The 16,640-nt window shown below is 51.3% G+C and overlaps 9 protein-coding genes across 9 annotated transcripts; 5 read left to right on the top strand and 4 right to left on the bottom strand.

Annotated features, from left to right (window-relative positions):
• Positions 1–157: 157 nt before the first annotated feature.
• TRIVIDRAFT_195338 (uncharacterized protein) lies at positions 158–1,492 on the top strand (the record flags this gene model as incomplete). Its single annotated transcript, XM_014095114.1, has 1 exon — positions 158–1,492. The coding sequence occupies one exon, from the start codon at positions 158–160 to the stop codon at positions 1,490–1,492; it is 1,335 nt and encodes a 444-aa protein (XP_013950589.1).
• Positions 1,493–1,639: 147 nt separating this feature from the next.
• TRIVIDRAFT_41154 (uncharacterized protein) lies at positions 1,640–2,862 on the bottom strand (the record flags this gene model as incomplete). The annotated part of the gene is made up of 2 exons (XM_014095113.1): positions 1,640–2,284; positions 2,374–2,862. The coding sequence occupies 2 exons, from the start codon at positions 2,860–2,862 to the stop codon at positions 1,640–1,642; spliced, it is 1,134 nt and encodes a 377-aa protein (XP_013950588.1).
• A 528-nt stretch (positions 2,863–3,390) lies between these two features.
• TRIVIDRAFT_88185 (uncharacterized protein) lies at positions 3,391–4,133 on the top strand (the record flags this gene model as incomplete). The annotated part of the gene is made up of 3 exons (XM_014095112.1): positions 3,391–3,654; positions 3,768–3,867; positions 3,933–4,133. 3 exons carry the CDS (start codon positions 3,442–3,444, stop codon positions 4,004–4,006), a joined length of 387 nt encoding a protein of 128 aa, XP_013950587.1.
• A 2-nt stretch (positions 4,134–4,135) lies between these two features.
• On the bottom strand, positions 4,136–6,463 carry TRIVIDRAFT_40423 (uncharacterized protein; the record flags this gene model as incomplete). The annotated part of the gene is made up of 1 exon (XM_014095111.1): positions 4,136–6,463. One exon carries the CDS (start codon positions 6,461–6,463, stop codon positions 4,136–4,138), a length of 2,328 nt encoding a protein of 775 aa, XP_013950586.1.
• Positions 6,464–7,215: 752 nt separating this feature from the next.
• TRIVIDRAFT_135857 (uncharacterized protein) lies at positions 7,216–8,514 on the top strand (the record flags this gene model as incomplete). Its single annotated transcript, XM_014095110.1, has 2 exons — positions 7,216–8,373; positions 8,461–8,514. Coding segments are annotated over 2 exons (1,212 nt in total), but the record flags the coding sequence as incomplete, so codon positions are not given.
• Positions 8,515–9,310: 796 nt separating this feature from the next.
• Positions 9,311–12,161, top strand: TRIVIDRAFT_173908 (uncharacterized protein; the record flags this gene model as incomplete). The annotated part of the gene is made up of 1 exon (XM_014095109.1): positions 9,311–12,161. The coding sequence occupies one exon, from the start codon at positions 9,311–9,313 to the stop codon at positions 11,789–11,791; it is 2,481 nt and encodes an 826-aa protein (XP_013950584.1).
• Positions 11,923–12,352, bottom strand: TRIVIDRAFT_41202 (uncharacterized protein; the record flags this gene model as incomplete). The annotated part of the gene is made up of 2 exons (XM_014095108.1): positions 11,923–12,213; positions 12,290–12,352. The coding sequence occupies 2 exons, from the start codon at positions 12,350–12,352 to the stop codon at positions 11,923–11,925; spliced, it is 354 nt and encodes a 117-aa protein (XP_013950583.1).
• Positions 12,353–12,641: 289 nt separating this feature from the next.
• On the top strand, positions 12,642–14,108 carry TRIVIDRAFT_75533 (uncharacterized protein; the record flags this gene model as incomplete). The annotated part of the gene is made up of 5 exons (XM_014095107.1): positions 12,642–12,701; positions 12,796–12,837; positions 12,897–13,432; positions 13,530–13,920; positions 13,984–14,108. 5 exons carry the CDS (start codon positions 12,647–12,649, stop codon positions 14,055–14,057), a joined length of 1,098 nt encoding a protein of 365 aa, XP_013950582.1.
• A 523-nt stretch (positions 14,109–14,631) lies between these two features.
• On the bottom strand, positions 14,632–15,028 carry TRIVIDRAFT_139246 (uncharacterized protein; the record flags this gene model as incomplete). The annotated part of the gene is made up of 2 exons (XM_014095106.1): positions 14,632–14,722; positions 14,841–15,028. Coding segments are annotated over 2 exons (279 nt in total), but the record flags the coding sequence as incomplete, so codon positions are not given.
• Between the last annotated feature and the right edge of the window lie 1,612 nt (positions 15,029–16,640).

The raw sequence follows: 16,640 nt of genomic DNA, 5'->3' as shown, positions 1-16,640 counted from the left end.
CTATCCTTTTCAAAAAAACCTTTCATTTTCATCAAGTCATATCAGTCTTAGAGACTCATCTGCTAGCCTGGGCGTCTCATCGCTGGTTATTGCACCCTATCCATCATCTGTTCATCGTCAAATTTGTGGACTCGGCGTCGCCAAGTCGTTAACCATCATGCCTAGAGACGATTTGTCCATTGACTTCGTCAAGAGGATGCCGCAGGCCGAGCCTCTAGACCCCGGCTTGATCCTCGATGACTGGATCAACCGCGTCCAGAATCTCCCCGAGGAGATTCGCTTTATTCAAGAAGAGATTACAGACAAGGACCGCCAGTATAATGAGTGCATCCGCATGATCGAAGACCGTGATGGAAAGATCCAAAAGTGGATAAAGACGAATGGGAGCCATGAACCCAACCCAAAGGAGGATATGCTGCGGGCCCAGATTCGCGAAAACTATGCCCGCGCTGATCAGTTTGCTCAAGACAAGATCAACCTAATGCAAAGGCTACAGCTTGTCATGGACAAACATCTGCGGAATTTGGATATCCAGATCAAGCTGCTCTACGACCGTGCTGAGCCTGGCTTCACAGACCCTGACGAGGTCCCTTCACTCCTCCGCCCCAGTGCGACGAATCACAGCGCTCCCTCAGCTCGCACTCTCAACCTATCCAACAACATCAATCCAGCTGGTCCTCTGGCTTCACCTCGCAACCCTATTGCTGGCTCTGCCAACCCAGCCATGGTTCGGCTACCCAACCACCCTCAAATCAGACATACTCAGGCGCAGCAACATGTTGCGCAATACCAGCAGCACCCATCCTCCGCACCGGCCACGCCAGCTGCAAGCATAATACTGAATAGACAGCGTGAGAGCTCAGCGGGCCCGGCAACTAAGAGAGGGCCGCGATCAATAACGGGGCCCGGAAACTTGCCTACAACCTCTAGTGGTTTAGCGAGACATTCATCCCTTGGACCTGGTATACCTAAGAGCGGTTCTGGAGCTAATTTGGGGGCCGGTGGTGCTGTTAGAGCAGGCAGTGCTGGGCCGAGAGCAGGATCAGTCAAAGGGGCGGTTGGAGTAGGAGGTCGCAGAGGCACCCCGACAATAAGTGGCCGGAAGAAACCACCTAACAGGTCATCACTTTCGCGGGTGAAGAAAGCCTCAAACAGAAATTCGCCTGCATCAACGGCAGATAGTGATTTATCAGACGCTGGAAGCGGCAGCGGCGAAGAGGATGACGGTATAGAATCACGGCCGAGAGCCACCTTGGCGGATGGCAAGGATGGGGATGAAGTGCTCGGAGACGCCGATGACGATGAAGACGGTGGTGATGACAAACGGTATTGCCTGTGTCATAACGTGAGTTATGGTGATATGGTGGCTTGCGACAACGATAATTGCCCCTATGAGTGGTTTCATTGGTCGTGTGTTGGGCTGAAGAGCGAACCCAACGGCACTTGGTATTGTCCTGAGTGTACCGAAAAGTTTCAACGTAAGGGGAAGTAAAAAACATGTAGTTATGTTTGCGCAAGAATTTTTAATATTACAAAACTGCTGCTGGCGATCTATTATTTGTGTGTTGACTTGTTAGTGAGCTCCAGGGAGTGCTCTCGAAGTTATCATTCGTCTTTGAATCGGCAGAGTCATGAGGCCTCATGACTGCTGCTGCAAGATGCAGTGAACAACACCGCGTCGTACGCCCTCGCTCTCCTCTCTTAGCTCTGAAACTGTGGCGCCTTTTGACCGGGCCGCTTCGATGAAGTCGTCCAGCGAGCCACCAACTCCAAAGTATAGTCTTTTTGCGGCTACATATGCAGCTGCTGTAGCACCAGAGCCCCTTTCTTGTTCTAGGATGGTAAAGATTGTTTGTGTAAATGCCTGCAGGGCAAATGGGGAGTAGATGGTCTCTGCGCCCACCATGAGTGTCGTTGGTGCTGGCAGGCCAGTTGAGAAGGCTGGCAAATCGTACAGGCAGCTGATGAACTCGGGGGACCATGCTCCGGAGATGAAGGACAAGTCAATACTGCTGGATGAGAGGAACTGCTCGAAAGCTTGGACTATACTGGGCGATAGTTCAAGCTCACCTTCGATGCTGAAGGCGTCCTGGAGAACCGGATCCTGTGTGTTATGGAGGGCCCAGGCGAGAACAAAGTTGGGCAAGGTGACGAGGCGGAGGACAGATGGGTTGTAGTCGGCCAATACGAAGGAGCAGGGCCTTTGATGCCATTGATTGCGTGATTGTCTTTGCATAATCCAAGTGAACATTGCAAGGGAGGGGAGAGCAGTTCCACAACCCAGCTATTGATTGAGTTGGTTAGTAAGCCATAGTTATAAGAGAACAAAACAGGAGAAGAGAGTTTCGAGAATCTCTCTGTGTGTATGCATACCTCGATTACACGAAAGGACGAAGCCTGCTGAGCGGCAGTCAGCTCATCCTGAGCAGCAAGCACCTTGACGAGATCAATGCTGCTCTCCCAGCTCTTGAAGCCGCCTTCATAGATGCCCGTCTTGACATCATGCTTCCCCAGCCCTCCATCGTCGACCCGATCCTCACCATCGACCACCTCGTCATCCTCAGCCATGAGCTGCACCCTTACATCCCATAGTTCGCGGCGAGGCAGCCGCAGGCGAGTCTCACTGGCGCCATCGTCGGCTACGTCGATGTCCAGCAGATCGTAGGCGAGTTTGGATGGCAGCTGTGAGAGAAAGTCGGATAGGGCGTGGCGAGTTGCTGGTATCTGGGGCTTGCCGGCGACGGGGAAAGCGCTGTATGAGGCTGGGGCTTGGGTTTGGGATGTGATGGCTGGGATTTGTGTGAGAGACTCATCGACGTCGTGCTCTATGTCGTCTCCAGAAAAGCCAAATGAGAAGGACATGGTTTTTGTAATGAGGTGGTGATTTGTTTGCTTTTTAGCTTGGTAAAGTGAATATAATGTATTTAGTTTAAGTGAGAGTTTGTGAAGAGAAACTCGAGCAAACTGAGTGAATTCGTGAAGAGAATTCGTGAAGAGAATGTAGAAAGTTATGGACTGATAAGAGGAATATTTCAAAGATTCAGTTGTCGTGCCCTCTGGTTGGTAGTGGTGGGGCACTCATTGACCATTTGTTAGCAAGGGAAAAAAAAATTACAGGTACCTGCGCCTGATTTGGGTCTAGAGACGGGACCTCGGGCTAGAGGTTTAGTGTTTAGGAGGTACCTACAGCGGTTGGGATTTCTAAAGAGACTTTGTGTCTTTGTGTGAAATACTGACTACTTGATGAGGCAGACCATGGCAGCATAACGGCTCTAGCTCTTTTTCTGTGGTTTGCACCTGTCTTAAGGCCATCTTGTCTGCATTTTTTCAAGAGAAAATAATTTTAGTCATTGTCACCGAGACGTCGACGTCACACCCGTCCCATCTAAGCATCATCTCATCTCATCTCGTCTCATCTCATCTCATCCGTCACCACCAGACATGCGCCCATCTCTCGCAAAGCTGGCATCGGCCGCGGCCATGCAGAGCGGTCTGCGGCCCAAGCCCATGGCTCTCCTGCCCCCGATTCCCCTCTACCGCCGGCTTTTGCGCGCCCACCGAAAATTCCTTCCCGCGGAAATGCGGCTTCTCGGCGACGAGTATGTCAAGGCCGAGTTTCGAGCTCACCGGAACGTGGACAATCCCGCGCATTTGGTACGTGTGAATGGATGAAGGAAAGCCCGGGGAGATGAGAGTATCTGTCCCTTTTCAATCTGTTTTTGAGTGTATGTGTGGTTGACTTATCCCTTGGATTTCCGGCTTCTTAGATTGGCTTCCTTTCGGAGTGGCAGATGTATGCCCAGCAGATTGAGGGCGAATCTTGGGTGGGTGAGAAGATTGATCAAGGGAAACTTCAGAAGATGAGCGGTAAGTGTTTCACCAAGATATCTCCATTTACCAGTTCTCTTGCTAATGTATGCATACCTGTTTAGACGAACAAATCCAACAGCTGTATGAGTTGATGCAGGCCATCCAAAAGCACCAAAACGGAGAAGACGCTGAGTGATTCACCATTCGGTACGAGTCTCACAGACGTTTAAAATTGTAGAATTAAACTGTAAATTTAAGAGCTGTACATGTATTTATATATTTCTAGCATCTAACAAAATTTAGAGGGTATCTCTTTATCGCTCATCTACCTCCCCAAGGCCTCGGCAATCCATGCTGCCTGGATTGCACTCACTTTCTTTGCGTAATTCTTGTTCGTGTACACATGCTCAAGGAACATGATGGCTTCCTTCTTTTGCCCATGCATGACACTGGAAGGATGGATGGCAACTACATGCTTGCCGTGGACAGTCACGAAGCTTCCATCTGGCGCCAGCATAGCCGTCCTCATTGCGAAGCCTCTCAGAAAGCACTTGATGACCGCCTCTGCCTTTTCAGGCGCCAGAGGGGTGAACGGCTGAGGATCCGGCGGCGGCATTTCTGAAAGAAGCTTTTCCTTCAAGCACATCCCTCGAAGCTGCCGGCGGATATTCAGCGCCTGCTTCATGTTTCGGATGTTGATTTTGCGCTTCTTGCACCACTCCATTCTATCCGAGTTCTCTGCAGTGTACATCTGCATTGTTGTCAGATATGTGATGATGTCGCCCTCTCGTCTCTGGATATCCTTGCGATATGATTCTACTTCCTCTGCGCCTTCTTCTGACTGTACATGTATGAAAATGTCGTCTCCTGACGTGAGGCATGAGATGGCGTCAATCACCTCTAGGACGCAGTCAAACTCAGGGCCTGCAGCGGCGAGGAGAACAGCACCTAGGGGAGCTGAGAGCGGAAATCGAGCCATCATTTCACCCGCCGGTGTGATGGTGCCGTCGTCTGCGAGAGCTCCAAGGAAATGCAAATGAAGCAACGCCATTTCGATGGCTGCGGGCTCTGGTGAGTCTATCAGTGGAAAGGATAATACATCCTGAATGCCGCGGGCTTTCATGGTAAGAACGGCTCCGAGAACATCATTTCTTAGAATTTCCGGGAGGTCTGATTCTTGTAAACTGTCAAACGCCTCTTCTGTATACAGCCTGAAGCATTTGCCTGGTCCCTCACGGCCTGCACGACCAGCACGCTGCACAGCAGATGATTTAGAAATCGGCTTGGCTAGCAGAGATTCCATGCCAAGCCGTGGTCGATACTGCTTCACCTTGGCTTTGCCGCAATCCACAACATATCTCACACCGGGGACCGTGACGGATGTCTCAGCAATGTTGGTAGCGAGTACGACTTTGCGTGTGAGAGGAGACTTGGCAGGCTGAAAAGCCACCCTCTGTGCTTCAATAGAGAGCTGTCCGTATAGGGGCACGGCGATGATCTTGGGCACGTTGGACGCAAGACTCGTGGCATATTCCTCAATCAGCCGCTGGGCAGATTCAATATCCTCCTGGCCATTGAGGAAGGCCAAAATATCTCCAGGCAACGGCTCTTCCACATGGATTTTGAAAATCTTCTTCAACAGCGCGTCTTGGAGATCGGCCACCGGTCGAGGTTCGTATAATATTGTGACGGGAAACTGCCGACCTTTGATTCGAAGCAACTCGACATTGCTTGCCTTGTCCTTTCCTGGCATAGCTGCATTGCCGAAAAAGTCCTGAATGACACCCACCTCGGCTGTGGCACTCATGATAATCACCTTGAGTGGAATGCCTCCTCTTTGTGTTTTATCCCCAAACAATATCTGTTTCAAGAATCCCGCAAGGAGATCAACGTCTAGACTTCTCTCGTGGATTTCGTCAATGACGACAGCGCTATACTGTCTCAGATAGGGATCCCGGAGAAGCTCCTGCAGTAAAGTACCTTCGGTCAAGAATTTGATCCTGGCACCTCGTGGCACTTGGTGATCGAATCGAACCGAGTATCCGACGAGGCCATCCGGCCTTCCCTTGCCAAGCGGGGTGCCCGCTTCGGTTGAAACACGATGCGCCAGAGTTGTAGCAGCAACACGTCTCGGCTGTGTAATGGCAATCATGCCTCCCACGTATCCGTCTTCTTCCCGGCCTGGTAGCTTAACCTTGTGTCGTTTGCACCAGGATTCTTGATAGAGAAACTGGGGCACCTGCGTGCTCTTACCGGAGCCGGTTTCTCCAACTATCACAATGACATCGGTGCCCAGACGCTTCACGACCGTTCGGATCTCGTCTTGGTGCTGCCATATTGGCAATTCCCGGCGAGCTTTCAGCAATGGATGATCCTTGGCACCTCTTGGATTCCGAGATTTGTTATTTGTCGCATTATTCTCGGGCGATGCCTTTTTTGTCGATTGTTGTGATTGCGATGCAACGTTCGAAAGCTGTTCTTGCGACGGATTTAACGGTGTTGGCTTGAGGCCGTTTGCTTCGACTTGTTTGGGCCGGGAAGATGTAAGATATCCTGCCACCGAGATGGTTTTGCCTCCAATTGTGACGGACCCAGACTCCTGCCGAGTCTTTCGCCTTTTGGGCGCATGTTCTGTGGCATTTGGCGCAGCCATTTTGATAAACAAAAGCGAAAGGCAGAAGATTACGAAGAGGTTGCGCAGAAGATTTGACTGGACATTGTTATTTCCTTCTGTAAGACGTCCGTCAAAATTTCACATGTTTGGATGCATGCTGAGCTAACTTGTCGTTGACCTGGTTTATCGATAGCGGCGAGTCTACGAAAATTCTGCCTTTGTTCCAGTCAGCAAAATTTAGAGAAATGTGTTTATAAATTTACGAATAATATATTTATTAAATAGTTTATTTTATTAATAAGTATTATTATTAGTATATTTCATGTGGATGTAATTAAACTTTGTATATCTATCATATTGTAGAGAATACAATGTTTGTCCATTTAGAGAGGCTTATTAAACTTTTTTCTTAATAGTTATTAGATTTTGATTACCTTATTTAAAATAATATCTTTGATAATTGAAATTTCATAAGGGAAAACGCCTGTAATCTACTTTATGGAGCGCAAGGGTAGGTTAAATATAGATTTTAGGGGCACCAGCACCTGCGGCGGTGTGAGCCTATTGAAACAGGGTCCTGGGCTAGTGGTTCTACGGGGTACGCTTGCAGTGGCTCAGATAGGGAGTCGACACCCAAGCCTCACCACTGCATCTTCTTTCTTCTCTCGTGACATCTCCTTTCTCTCGCATCGATAACGTACCGCCTTTGTTTTGTGTTTGTTCTTTTCCTTGCGAATCGCACATTACTCTCTTTGAATACAGTATTCTTAATCACGATGAAGAAATTCGGCTTCGGCAAGAAGAGCGACGACGGCGACGATTCCAACAGGAATGCCCTATTCGGCAGTCGCAAGAAGAACTCGCCCGCCCCCTCGGACAATCCGTATGCCAACCAGAACCAAGGCACCAACGATCCATATGCCGAGCAAACGAAATATGCCAACATGGGCTCCTATCAGCCAGGCCCAAACAACGGTGCTCGACCGCCTCCTGCTGGAAATGGCTATGGTTCATACCAGAATGCACCCCCCCAGCAGAATGCTTCCCCAGGATACGGCAGCGACCGATACGGCTCAGGCGGTGGCTATGGCTCCAACCGCTACGACAGCGGCCCAAACAACAATGCCTCGGCGGGAGCTAGAGGCCCTGGAGGTTATGGTGGCTTTGGCCGTGATGCACCCGACAGCAACAGAGATGCACTCTTCGCCGGAGCACAAGAGAGACTCGAACAAAAGCAGCAGCAAGCTGTCTCTAATCCACAGTCAGGCACCTCTGGAGGTTCCTATGGAGGCTATGGCGAGCAGCGGGAAATGACAGAGGAGGAGCAAGAGGAGGCCGACTACCAGGCGATCCTTGCCGAGAAGAGACAGGTTCAGCAGGAAAGTGTGGCATCAGTAACACGCTCGGTACAGATGGCCAGGCAAGCCAACGAAGTCGGACGTGCCACTCTGGCTCGTCTTGGTGCACAGGGCGAACGACTGCACAATACCGAGAAGAACCTGGACCTTGCGGCCAACCAGAATAAGATTGCTCAGGACAGGGCAGCAGAGTTGAAAACACTCAACGGCAGCATGTTCGCAGTCCACGTCGGAAACCCTTTTACCTCCAAACAGCGACAACAAAAAGCCGATGAGGAAGTACTGAATCGTCACCGGGCTGAGCGAGAGCAACGAGAAGCGACACGGCGAGACGGCTATGCAGCAACCCAGCGCATGGAGCAAAACATGCGCCAACTCGGGGGTGGCGGCATGGGCCGGGCACAAGGCCGCAAGAAGGATTACGGCAAGTTTAACTTGGACGATGAAGAAGGTGCCGACGAACTCGAAGACCAGATCGACGACGGTCTCACCGAATTGGAGGGCCAGGTCAAGATGATGAACATGGTTGGCCGAGCCATTGGCGCCGAGGTAGATGCCCAGAACACGCAGATCGATCGGATTATGAACAAGGTAATTCAGCCCTGGGACCCCTGTCCCGTGCTCCCTTTGACTCATCTAATACCGGTATCGGATGGCTAACCTAACATGTTATCACAGAGCGATGCTGTTGACGATGCTACGAGAATGAACAGAGAACGGTTGGCCCGTATTAGGTAAAAAACGATTAATAGAGGCTCGGGTCTTAGATAGACTGCTAGTACGACGTTTCATGCTTGCTTTATAGTATAATGTAGTTGATATGTTGTATACATTATATGAGTTTTATATATTTCATTGGATGTCTCGGGCTTCATGTTACTGAAGTGCTGGTAATAGCAGAATGTCTCTGTGGCGACATGTTGCATGTGTTTTACCACTACCAATGCTAACAAAGTTTGGAGATTTGGGCGCCCCGAGTTTACTGCTAGCATAATAGCACCCTCCCATTCTTAGTCATGAGGACCTACCTAGCTGGATTCGGCATCTGTCGGTTCTTAAGCTCTCCTTAGAGGGTACTTCACATTCCTACTGCCGCCGGGTTACATCAGAATGTCACCGCGTGGTATCCCTCTTCCCCCTACTACCAAGGCAGTCATCAGGAGCTCGGTCAGACTTGAGTCACACTTTCGAGCTGGTCAGTGGCTTGGCTTTGCTCGAATGGCCTCGTCCTTTTTTCATCTGATGGCCTGATTTATATTCTTGTATATACACCGTCTTTTCCCTTCCATCTTATTCCAGCCTTCATTCCTTAACATTCCACTCCCCCGTCTTATGCTTTTGTTCATACGTGTGATCCTTGGTCCTCAGGAGGCTCTTCGCATCGCTTGCACAGTGTCGCAATCGCTCCCCATAATGATTCTCATTGCTCGGCATTGCTTTGTGCACGTATCTCGGACCATGAGAGTATGAATCGGCTTGTCTTAGTTGAGCAGGGATATCTTCAGATCGAATTGTTTTAATCACCTCAATGGCCTCTGTCTTCACATACGACCCTGACCCTCCTCGGGTCTCCTCGCCCTGGATTCTGGCCGACGATGCGGACAGCCCTCAGGGGTCCGGAGCCGCGGTGACTCAGACCGGCTTGCTGTCTGAGTATGGCGTCACAAGGCTTGAAGCTGAGCCGCAGACTGGCCCGATCGAATACAAGCTCCATTTGCTATTGCGGTCGCGGCGCAGCTATGTGTACATGAGTACCGTGCACCAGAAAAGAGACAGGCTTCATGCCCAGCCCGGAGATGGGTCGGCAATGTACTCTGCGTCTCCTGCATCATCGAATCAACCGCGCCAGGAGCGTCTCCAACGCCTGACAACGCAGCTGCTATGGCGCTTGCAACAGTCGTCGCCGTACCATGCGACAAGCTCCAGAGAAGTGAGAATTCCAAAGCTATCAGACGGCAAAGATGACGCCAACTTGGATCTATACGGCACCCAGATCCCTGGACTCGAAGAGTCGCAGGGTGCCTTGTATGAGATTGGCGTCTCTGATGACGGAACTCTCATTGGACTCACCAAAGACGAGCTGGATGAGAGTATCGCTACTCTCAGGATCATGGCAGCGAGTCTTGGATGCGGTGTTGCCGTAATGCGGATGGTCATTGTGGGCGACTGTGAATGGATCGAAATAGCAGAGGTCGATGGCGATGCTACCAAGAACCCAGTTCAGGTTTCTAAACAGGATAAACTATGGGTAGCTGAAGCCTTGATAACGCCCAATACTGAGCTGCAGCATTCAAAGTCTCTTACAGAAAACGGGAGCCGCGATGGGTCGAATGGTGGAACTCCTTTGCAATCTTCTGCGTCAAACACAGTGCCAGGCCATGCCAAATCTACAACTCCGCAGCTGCGAGTTACCTTGACGGGCCCTATAGCGTCAGGGAAATCGAGTCTCTTGGGAACATTGTCTACAGGCACTCTGGATAATGGCAGAGGCAAAAGTCGCTTGGGTTTGCTGAAGCATCGTCATGAGATGGCATCCGGAATGACCAGTTCCATTGCGCAGGAGCTCATCGGATACAAGGAAAGGGAAATTTTCAGCTTTTCTCATCGCAACATCGAATCATGGGTTGACATTCATGACTATGCTAGCAATGGCCGACTTGTGTTTATGTCTGACTCGGGTGGCAACCCAAGATATCGACATACGGTCTTTCGTGGGCTTATGAATTGGGCGCCGCATTGGATGGTTCTCTGCATTGCTGCAGATGATGCCGAAGGAACCCCTCGAGCTCATGACATAGCTTCTCCTGCAATAGATTCGGGAGATACTGACTTGGTCAAGGCCCATTTGAATCTTTCGCTCAAGCTCGATGTCCCGTTGGCAATTGTCATTACGAAACTGGATCTCGCATCCAAAGTAAGCCTGCAGAAGACCATGACAAAAATCCTTACGGCCATACGGGATGCAAATCGTATACCAAAGCTCCTACAACCTGACCAGCAGCCACAAGACCAGCTGGCGGAGATTCCACAGGCAGACTGGGCTAAGGTGAAGAGCCTGGTTGAAAACATGTCCGAACATGGTGACCTGTTGAAGCATGTTCCGATTGTTTTTACTAGTGTCCTGAAAGGCGTTGGTGTCGGTCTTGTCCATGCTCTACTGGCAAACCTGCCTCTACCAGCCCATGGTTCTACAGAAACAACTCTCCAGCCAGAGCAGCCGAAAGACCTTTTCCATATTGATGACACATTCAGCTTGTCAAGATCGCTGGATGATTCGTTGTCAAATGCGGAAGGGGTCATTGTATCCGGCCATGTTCGTCTCGGTAGCTTCTCTGTTGGGCAAACCATCGTTGTAGGGCCATTTTCGTCTGGTCAAAATCGTACCTCCAGCTCCGAAGGCCATTCATCCGCCGACGACCGTGGATCGCCAATGCTAAATGCGGTGTCAGCCGAACATGCCAAAAGTACCCGGAGGTATGGCACGCCGCCATCTATTGCTGCAGATGAATGGCAGAAAGGGCGCATCGTAAGCATCCGCAACCTTCGACTACCTGTGGGAACATTGGAAGCTGGTCAAGTCGGATCCATTGGCCTTGTGTTTGAGCCAAACCAAACCGAACTCACTCCCCTAACGGATACGCCTCAAATTCAGAGGGGCATGGTAATAGCAACACTACCCATGGATACACTTGACGGCGAAATCCCCCTCCAGGCTTCGTGTGGATTCATAGCGGTCTTTGACGACGATGCTGCCCAGTTCCCTCCTCCGGGCACAACAGTCAATGTGCTGTTTGCTTGTGTCAGAACTGCTGCTCGGATTCTTGACGTCTCTGTCCAGCGCCGTGACGGAGTAGATGCAGGAGGCACAATGACGAAAGTGTCTGTGGAGTTAGTTCATAGTCGAAAGTGGGCTGAGCTGGGGACATCAGTCATCATCATGGGAAACGGCAGTCAGGATGGATCAGGTTTGCAGGGCTTTGTTGGAAAGATCACGGAGGTTGTGTGTTGATATGGAAACACGTGTCGAAGCTGCATATAATTTGGTTATTTCATTATGTTCAATAGATTATGGTTGACACCAGTCATGGTCGCTTTTCTGCATCGTACTTGATTCGCCACCCAACCCTTCCTAAAGAGCTTTCAAGCCCTCACTAAGCCATAGAATAAAGTCCACGTCAATATGAACCCAGGCAAGCCATTGAAGATGCCGCTAGTCCAGAGTTCCAGGGCGCCTTTGTAGTAGCGACCAGAGTCGAGCACACCGCGACCCTCTGCCAAAGAGCTCGGGGCAAGCTGGAAGATGTAGAACAGGACGCTAGTTGTTATTGAGAAGGCAATGTAAAACAAGAAGCCGTAGTAGGACTCGAGACCAAGGATTCCAGCACCGACGCCAAAGAGAGACGCCGTCAGGCTGTGGAGATTGGTGAGAGTCTGCTCCGCGGAGATGAGGTTAGACGAGTTAGAATGGTGGCACGACTCATGATACGAGGGAGGGAATTCGGTGTACCTTTGTGTTGTGCGCGACCGAGTCCTGGACAATGGGGTTGATCTGAAGCTCCTGTTCCGACATCGTTACGGTGGTGAGCTTGGGCGCCTGTATGAGTATGAATATGTGGTGATGGCGAGTGGTGACAGCTTGTATGTAGACAGCTTGCTGAGTGAGGCTAGAGCGGGACTCACAGTGTCTAAGAAACGCGGGCCGATGGCATCCGACCTCCAACGTCCGAAAAAGCCAGCTCTGCCTGCCCACCAACTGATGGTGGGGTTAAAGCACCGGTAAGCTAGCGGCTTACTTTTATACTTGCTCGAGTGACGAGAGCTTCTGCACTCGCACATTCCAACATTATATTCCTCATTGACCAAAATGGAGCACAATTTCGAGCCATTGAAGAACGACCTGCTGCTGCGAGCGGCATGGGGTGGGTTTCTGTCATTCATCTGCCCTCTGCGGTAGAGTCGCTATGCCGCAAATTGACTTTGAGTTGTGCTTATACGTATGTGCGCCGTGGATAGGCCAGGCCGTGGAACGACCCCCCATGTGGGTGATGCGCCAAGGTATGTTGCGTCGAGAGCTGGGCAGAAGAGAGAGAATTGCATCTGACGAACTCGTCCAGCCGGCCGCTACCTACCGGAATACCATGAGGCAAAGGGCACGCGCGACTTCTTCGAGTGCTGCCGAGATGCCGAGGTGGCCTCCACATTAACGCTGCAGCCCGTCGAGCGCTTCGAGGGCCTGCTGGACGCCGCCATTATCTTTTCCGACATCCTCGTCATCCCCCAGGCAATGGGCATGCAGGTCGAGATGGTGGACAAGAAGGGGCCCCATTTCCCCAGCCCGCTGCAGAGCCCGACGGATGGCCAGTACGAGCAGGTGCTCGGCCGAAAGGTGGATGTGGCCGCCGAGCTCGACTACGTCTACAAGGCAATCACCCTTACGAGGAAGAAGCTGGCCGGCCGGGTTCCCTTGATTGGCTTCTGCGGTGCTCCTTGGACTCTCTTCTGTTACATGGTCGAGGGAGGCGGAACGAAACTTTTCGCTCAGTCCAAGACGTGGATTTACAAGTACCCGGAGGAGTCGAAGAAGCTTCTGGCCAAAATTGCTGATATCTGTGTAGACCACCTGGCCCTTCAGGTGAAGGCTGGTGCTCAGGTATGGTTTCATTACCGAGTTGTTTCAACTCTTGGTGTCTATCCCATCTCGCATCAAGTCAATTTGGACAAGGCAGCTAATAGTGATGGTGGTGTAGTCGGTGATGGTGTTTGACTCATGGGCTGGAGAGTTGTCTCCTGCTTCCTTCAAAGAATTCTCCGAGCCTTACCTTGCTCACATTGCGCAAAAGCTACCGCTGAAGCTGCAAGAGCTGGCATTGGAGAAGGTCCCTATGACGGTATTCCCCAAGGGCGCCTGGTACGCCCTTGATTCAGTGTGTAACTTGGGCTACAATGTCGTCGGCATGGACTGGCTTCAGGACCCTGCTGAGGCTGTGCGGATTCGAGGAGAGAGAAACGTTGTCTTCCAGGGCAATGCTGATCCTGGATGCTTGTATGGCTCAAAGGCCGCCATTACTGAGGCTGTTGAGACCATGGTCAAGGGCTTCTGGACTGGTAACAAGGGCTGGATTGCCAATTTGGGCCACGGTAAGATATACACCCAAGAGGTTGTTGCTCTGTTTTCTTAATGCTAAACAATATGGTCTATAGGTATTACTCCAGGTGTCAACCCGGATAACCTGAAGTTCTTCTTTGAGGAAATCCATCGCCTGACTAAGCCCTGATTCTGCGGCAAAGGGGAGGGAGAAAATAAAACGAAGAAGCTCTGAATAAACAAAAAAAAAAGTGAAAAGGCGGCCAGCTCTCAATTCAGCGGCAGAGTCGGAATAGTATATTGAAATGACAAGCTGTATTGTAAGCCCGATCTAAAAACCAAGAATCGCTCCTCTTTTGAAATACCCTTTTGGTTCTGGATGCCGTTTCCTAATTGAAGCCCACAAACAATCTTTTTTGTTACCACCGAGAAGACTCCGTACCTAAACACGAACCATGACGAAAATGCATCCTACGAATTCCAAACACCATGAACAAAAGTAGTCTCTAAAATTGGGGAATTTGAAAAAGCGAAAGAGAGAGAAAAGGAGAGAGGATGAGGGTAAGAGGAGAAAATGGCGGGAACATGAGGGGAGGAAGAGGCAGAAACAGAGGAGGTCCATCAACGCCTTATGGTCTCTTGCCGAACAGCCATCTCCTCTTTGCATCGGTCTTCTCAGTCTTTTCGGCCGACTTGTCAGAGGACTTGTCCGACATCCTCTCCGGGGTTTCGTCGATAGCTTGCTCAACGCTACGGTTGCGCGCCAACTCTTCCAATTCGTCCTCGCCTTTGAATACGTTGCCAGCGCCGCCACGGCCAACGTACTGGGCTCCTGAACTAAGTCGTCGAGGCACTCTACAACACGAACTTTTGTTAGAACTGTATTTCTTGTGTATAGGTAGTGTGCTGGAGAGTCGCCGTCCACCGAAGGCACAGCAGAGAAGGTGAAGCCGTGGAAAAGGGCCCAACTTACGCCTTGACGTCCTGGCGAAGACGAGTCTCGCGCGGGTCGTTGTTCTGGGCCATGTTGCCGGTGCCCCCTCGGCCGGTGGTAACAACCGCCGTTTTCAGCACGGGGGTCTCGAGATCCGAGGGGTTGATCTTGGGCGACTGGGCGGCGTCGGCCATGTTGCCCGCGCCGCCGCGGCCGTGGGAAGCGAACTGAGCAGCCATGTGGCGTATGGATAAGATCTCTATGCGTATACTCTAAATTCTGAGGGCGCAGGTGTGATTCAACAGCCTTGGGAAAATGGGGGATGTGAGAGTTTGGTAGCCTTACGGGCCGGCGGGTCATCTGCCACAGGGGACTTTTCTCAGCGCTACTGTAGAGGGGCTTCCTTGCATTAAGCGTGAGCTAGCACGGAAGCGGCTAGGGGCACGCTGCTGGAGCGATTCCGTCCTGATTTGACGACATTGCAGCTAATTTGGACCACTCATGTGAGCACATACTAAGTATGTACACTGTGTGGATTTTGTAGTTTAATTTCATTGTTACTTTTTGAGAAAGAAATATCCCGGAAATATCCCGAAAAGAGGGCCATATGTTGATATAAACACTGTACAAAGTAATACTATCACATCATGATACTCTTGCCCAGCTACCATTTTCAACTACCTTTCCTTTTTCATAAGCACCTAAATAATACCACTCAATACTATATTTATACCGAGGGTGGTGTGTTTTGGCTATCAAATCAAGGCACGGCCCATCAACAGACACACAAAAACTCCACTTCTGTGTCATAACCCCTCACACCCAATCCCCTCCGTCCAACCACCACGCCCACCTCAGCTGCTGCATCACGATAAGCGCTAATGGGAGCGACTGCAGCGAAACAAAATGACGCTCAACTCCGAGACATGCACGAAGCAGTACCTGCACCTGCAGCTGCTGTTTGGCACCCTGTGGAGCCATGCCTGAGCCGCATCCAGTATAAAGAGGTACGAGCAGCTTTTTTACTTGCTATGTAACCTCCCCCTCCCCCCCACATTTCCTGCCTTGTCATCTGCCTTGTTCTTTGAGGTCGACGACTTTTGTTCAGCCTTTATTCTTCTTCTTTTCGTCTTCTTTCACGTCACGTATGGTCTAAGGCTTGACAAGAGCTCACCATGGCTAGCCGCTACTCCTCCGACGAGGAGAGGGAGCGCTACAACATCCACGTCACACGTCGCCAGTCGCCGCCGGGAGTGCGCTATGTGACGAACCCGTCGGTGCGGGGATCGGTGTATGACGGGCCCAGCTTCCTCCGGCCAGAGCTGCGCACCACCGAACGCACCACGGCCCTCACCAGGTCTGTCTCGCGCACTCGATCTCCGCCTCGCGAGAGCCCTCGTGACAGCCGCACGGCTCTGGGCCCTGCTGCTCCCGCTCCGCCTGCGCCTGCGCCGGCTCCCATCATCATCAACAACCGCATCTACAACGAGCATTCGTCCGATGAGGACTTGAGCGATGACAGCCCGCGCCACAGCCGCCGCAATGTCTATCGTCGTCGCTCCCGATCCCGATCCCGCTCGAGCTCCCGATCCAGCTCCCGATCCCACTCTCGATCGGGCCGCATGACACGAGAGGCGTGGGAAGCAGAGCAAGCACGCCGTCAGCTCGACGAGATGCGACTCACTACTGAGCGCGACAAGGAGCAGCGCCGTCTCGAGAAGGAATACCGCGAGGAGGCTGAGCTTCGCCTTACACAGCGACAGCTTGACGATATGAAGAGGCGCAACCACGAGGAAGAGGTGGAGAGACGTATCACGAAGGAACTCGAATATAAGCGTC

This window comes from Trichoderma virens (assembly GCF_000170995.1).
Source record: "Trichoderma virens Gv29-8 chromosome Unknown TRIVIscaffold_90, whole genome shotgun sequence".
In the NCBI taxonomy this organism is placed as follows: domain Eukaryota; kingdom Fungi; phylum Ascomycota; class Sordariomycetes; order Hypocreales; family Hypocreaceae; genus Trichoderma; species Trichoderma virens.
The sequence above is the reverse complement of the archived record's forward strand: the minus strand, read 5'-3'. Positions and strand labels throughout refer to the sequence as shown.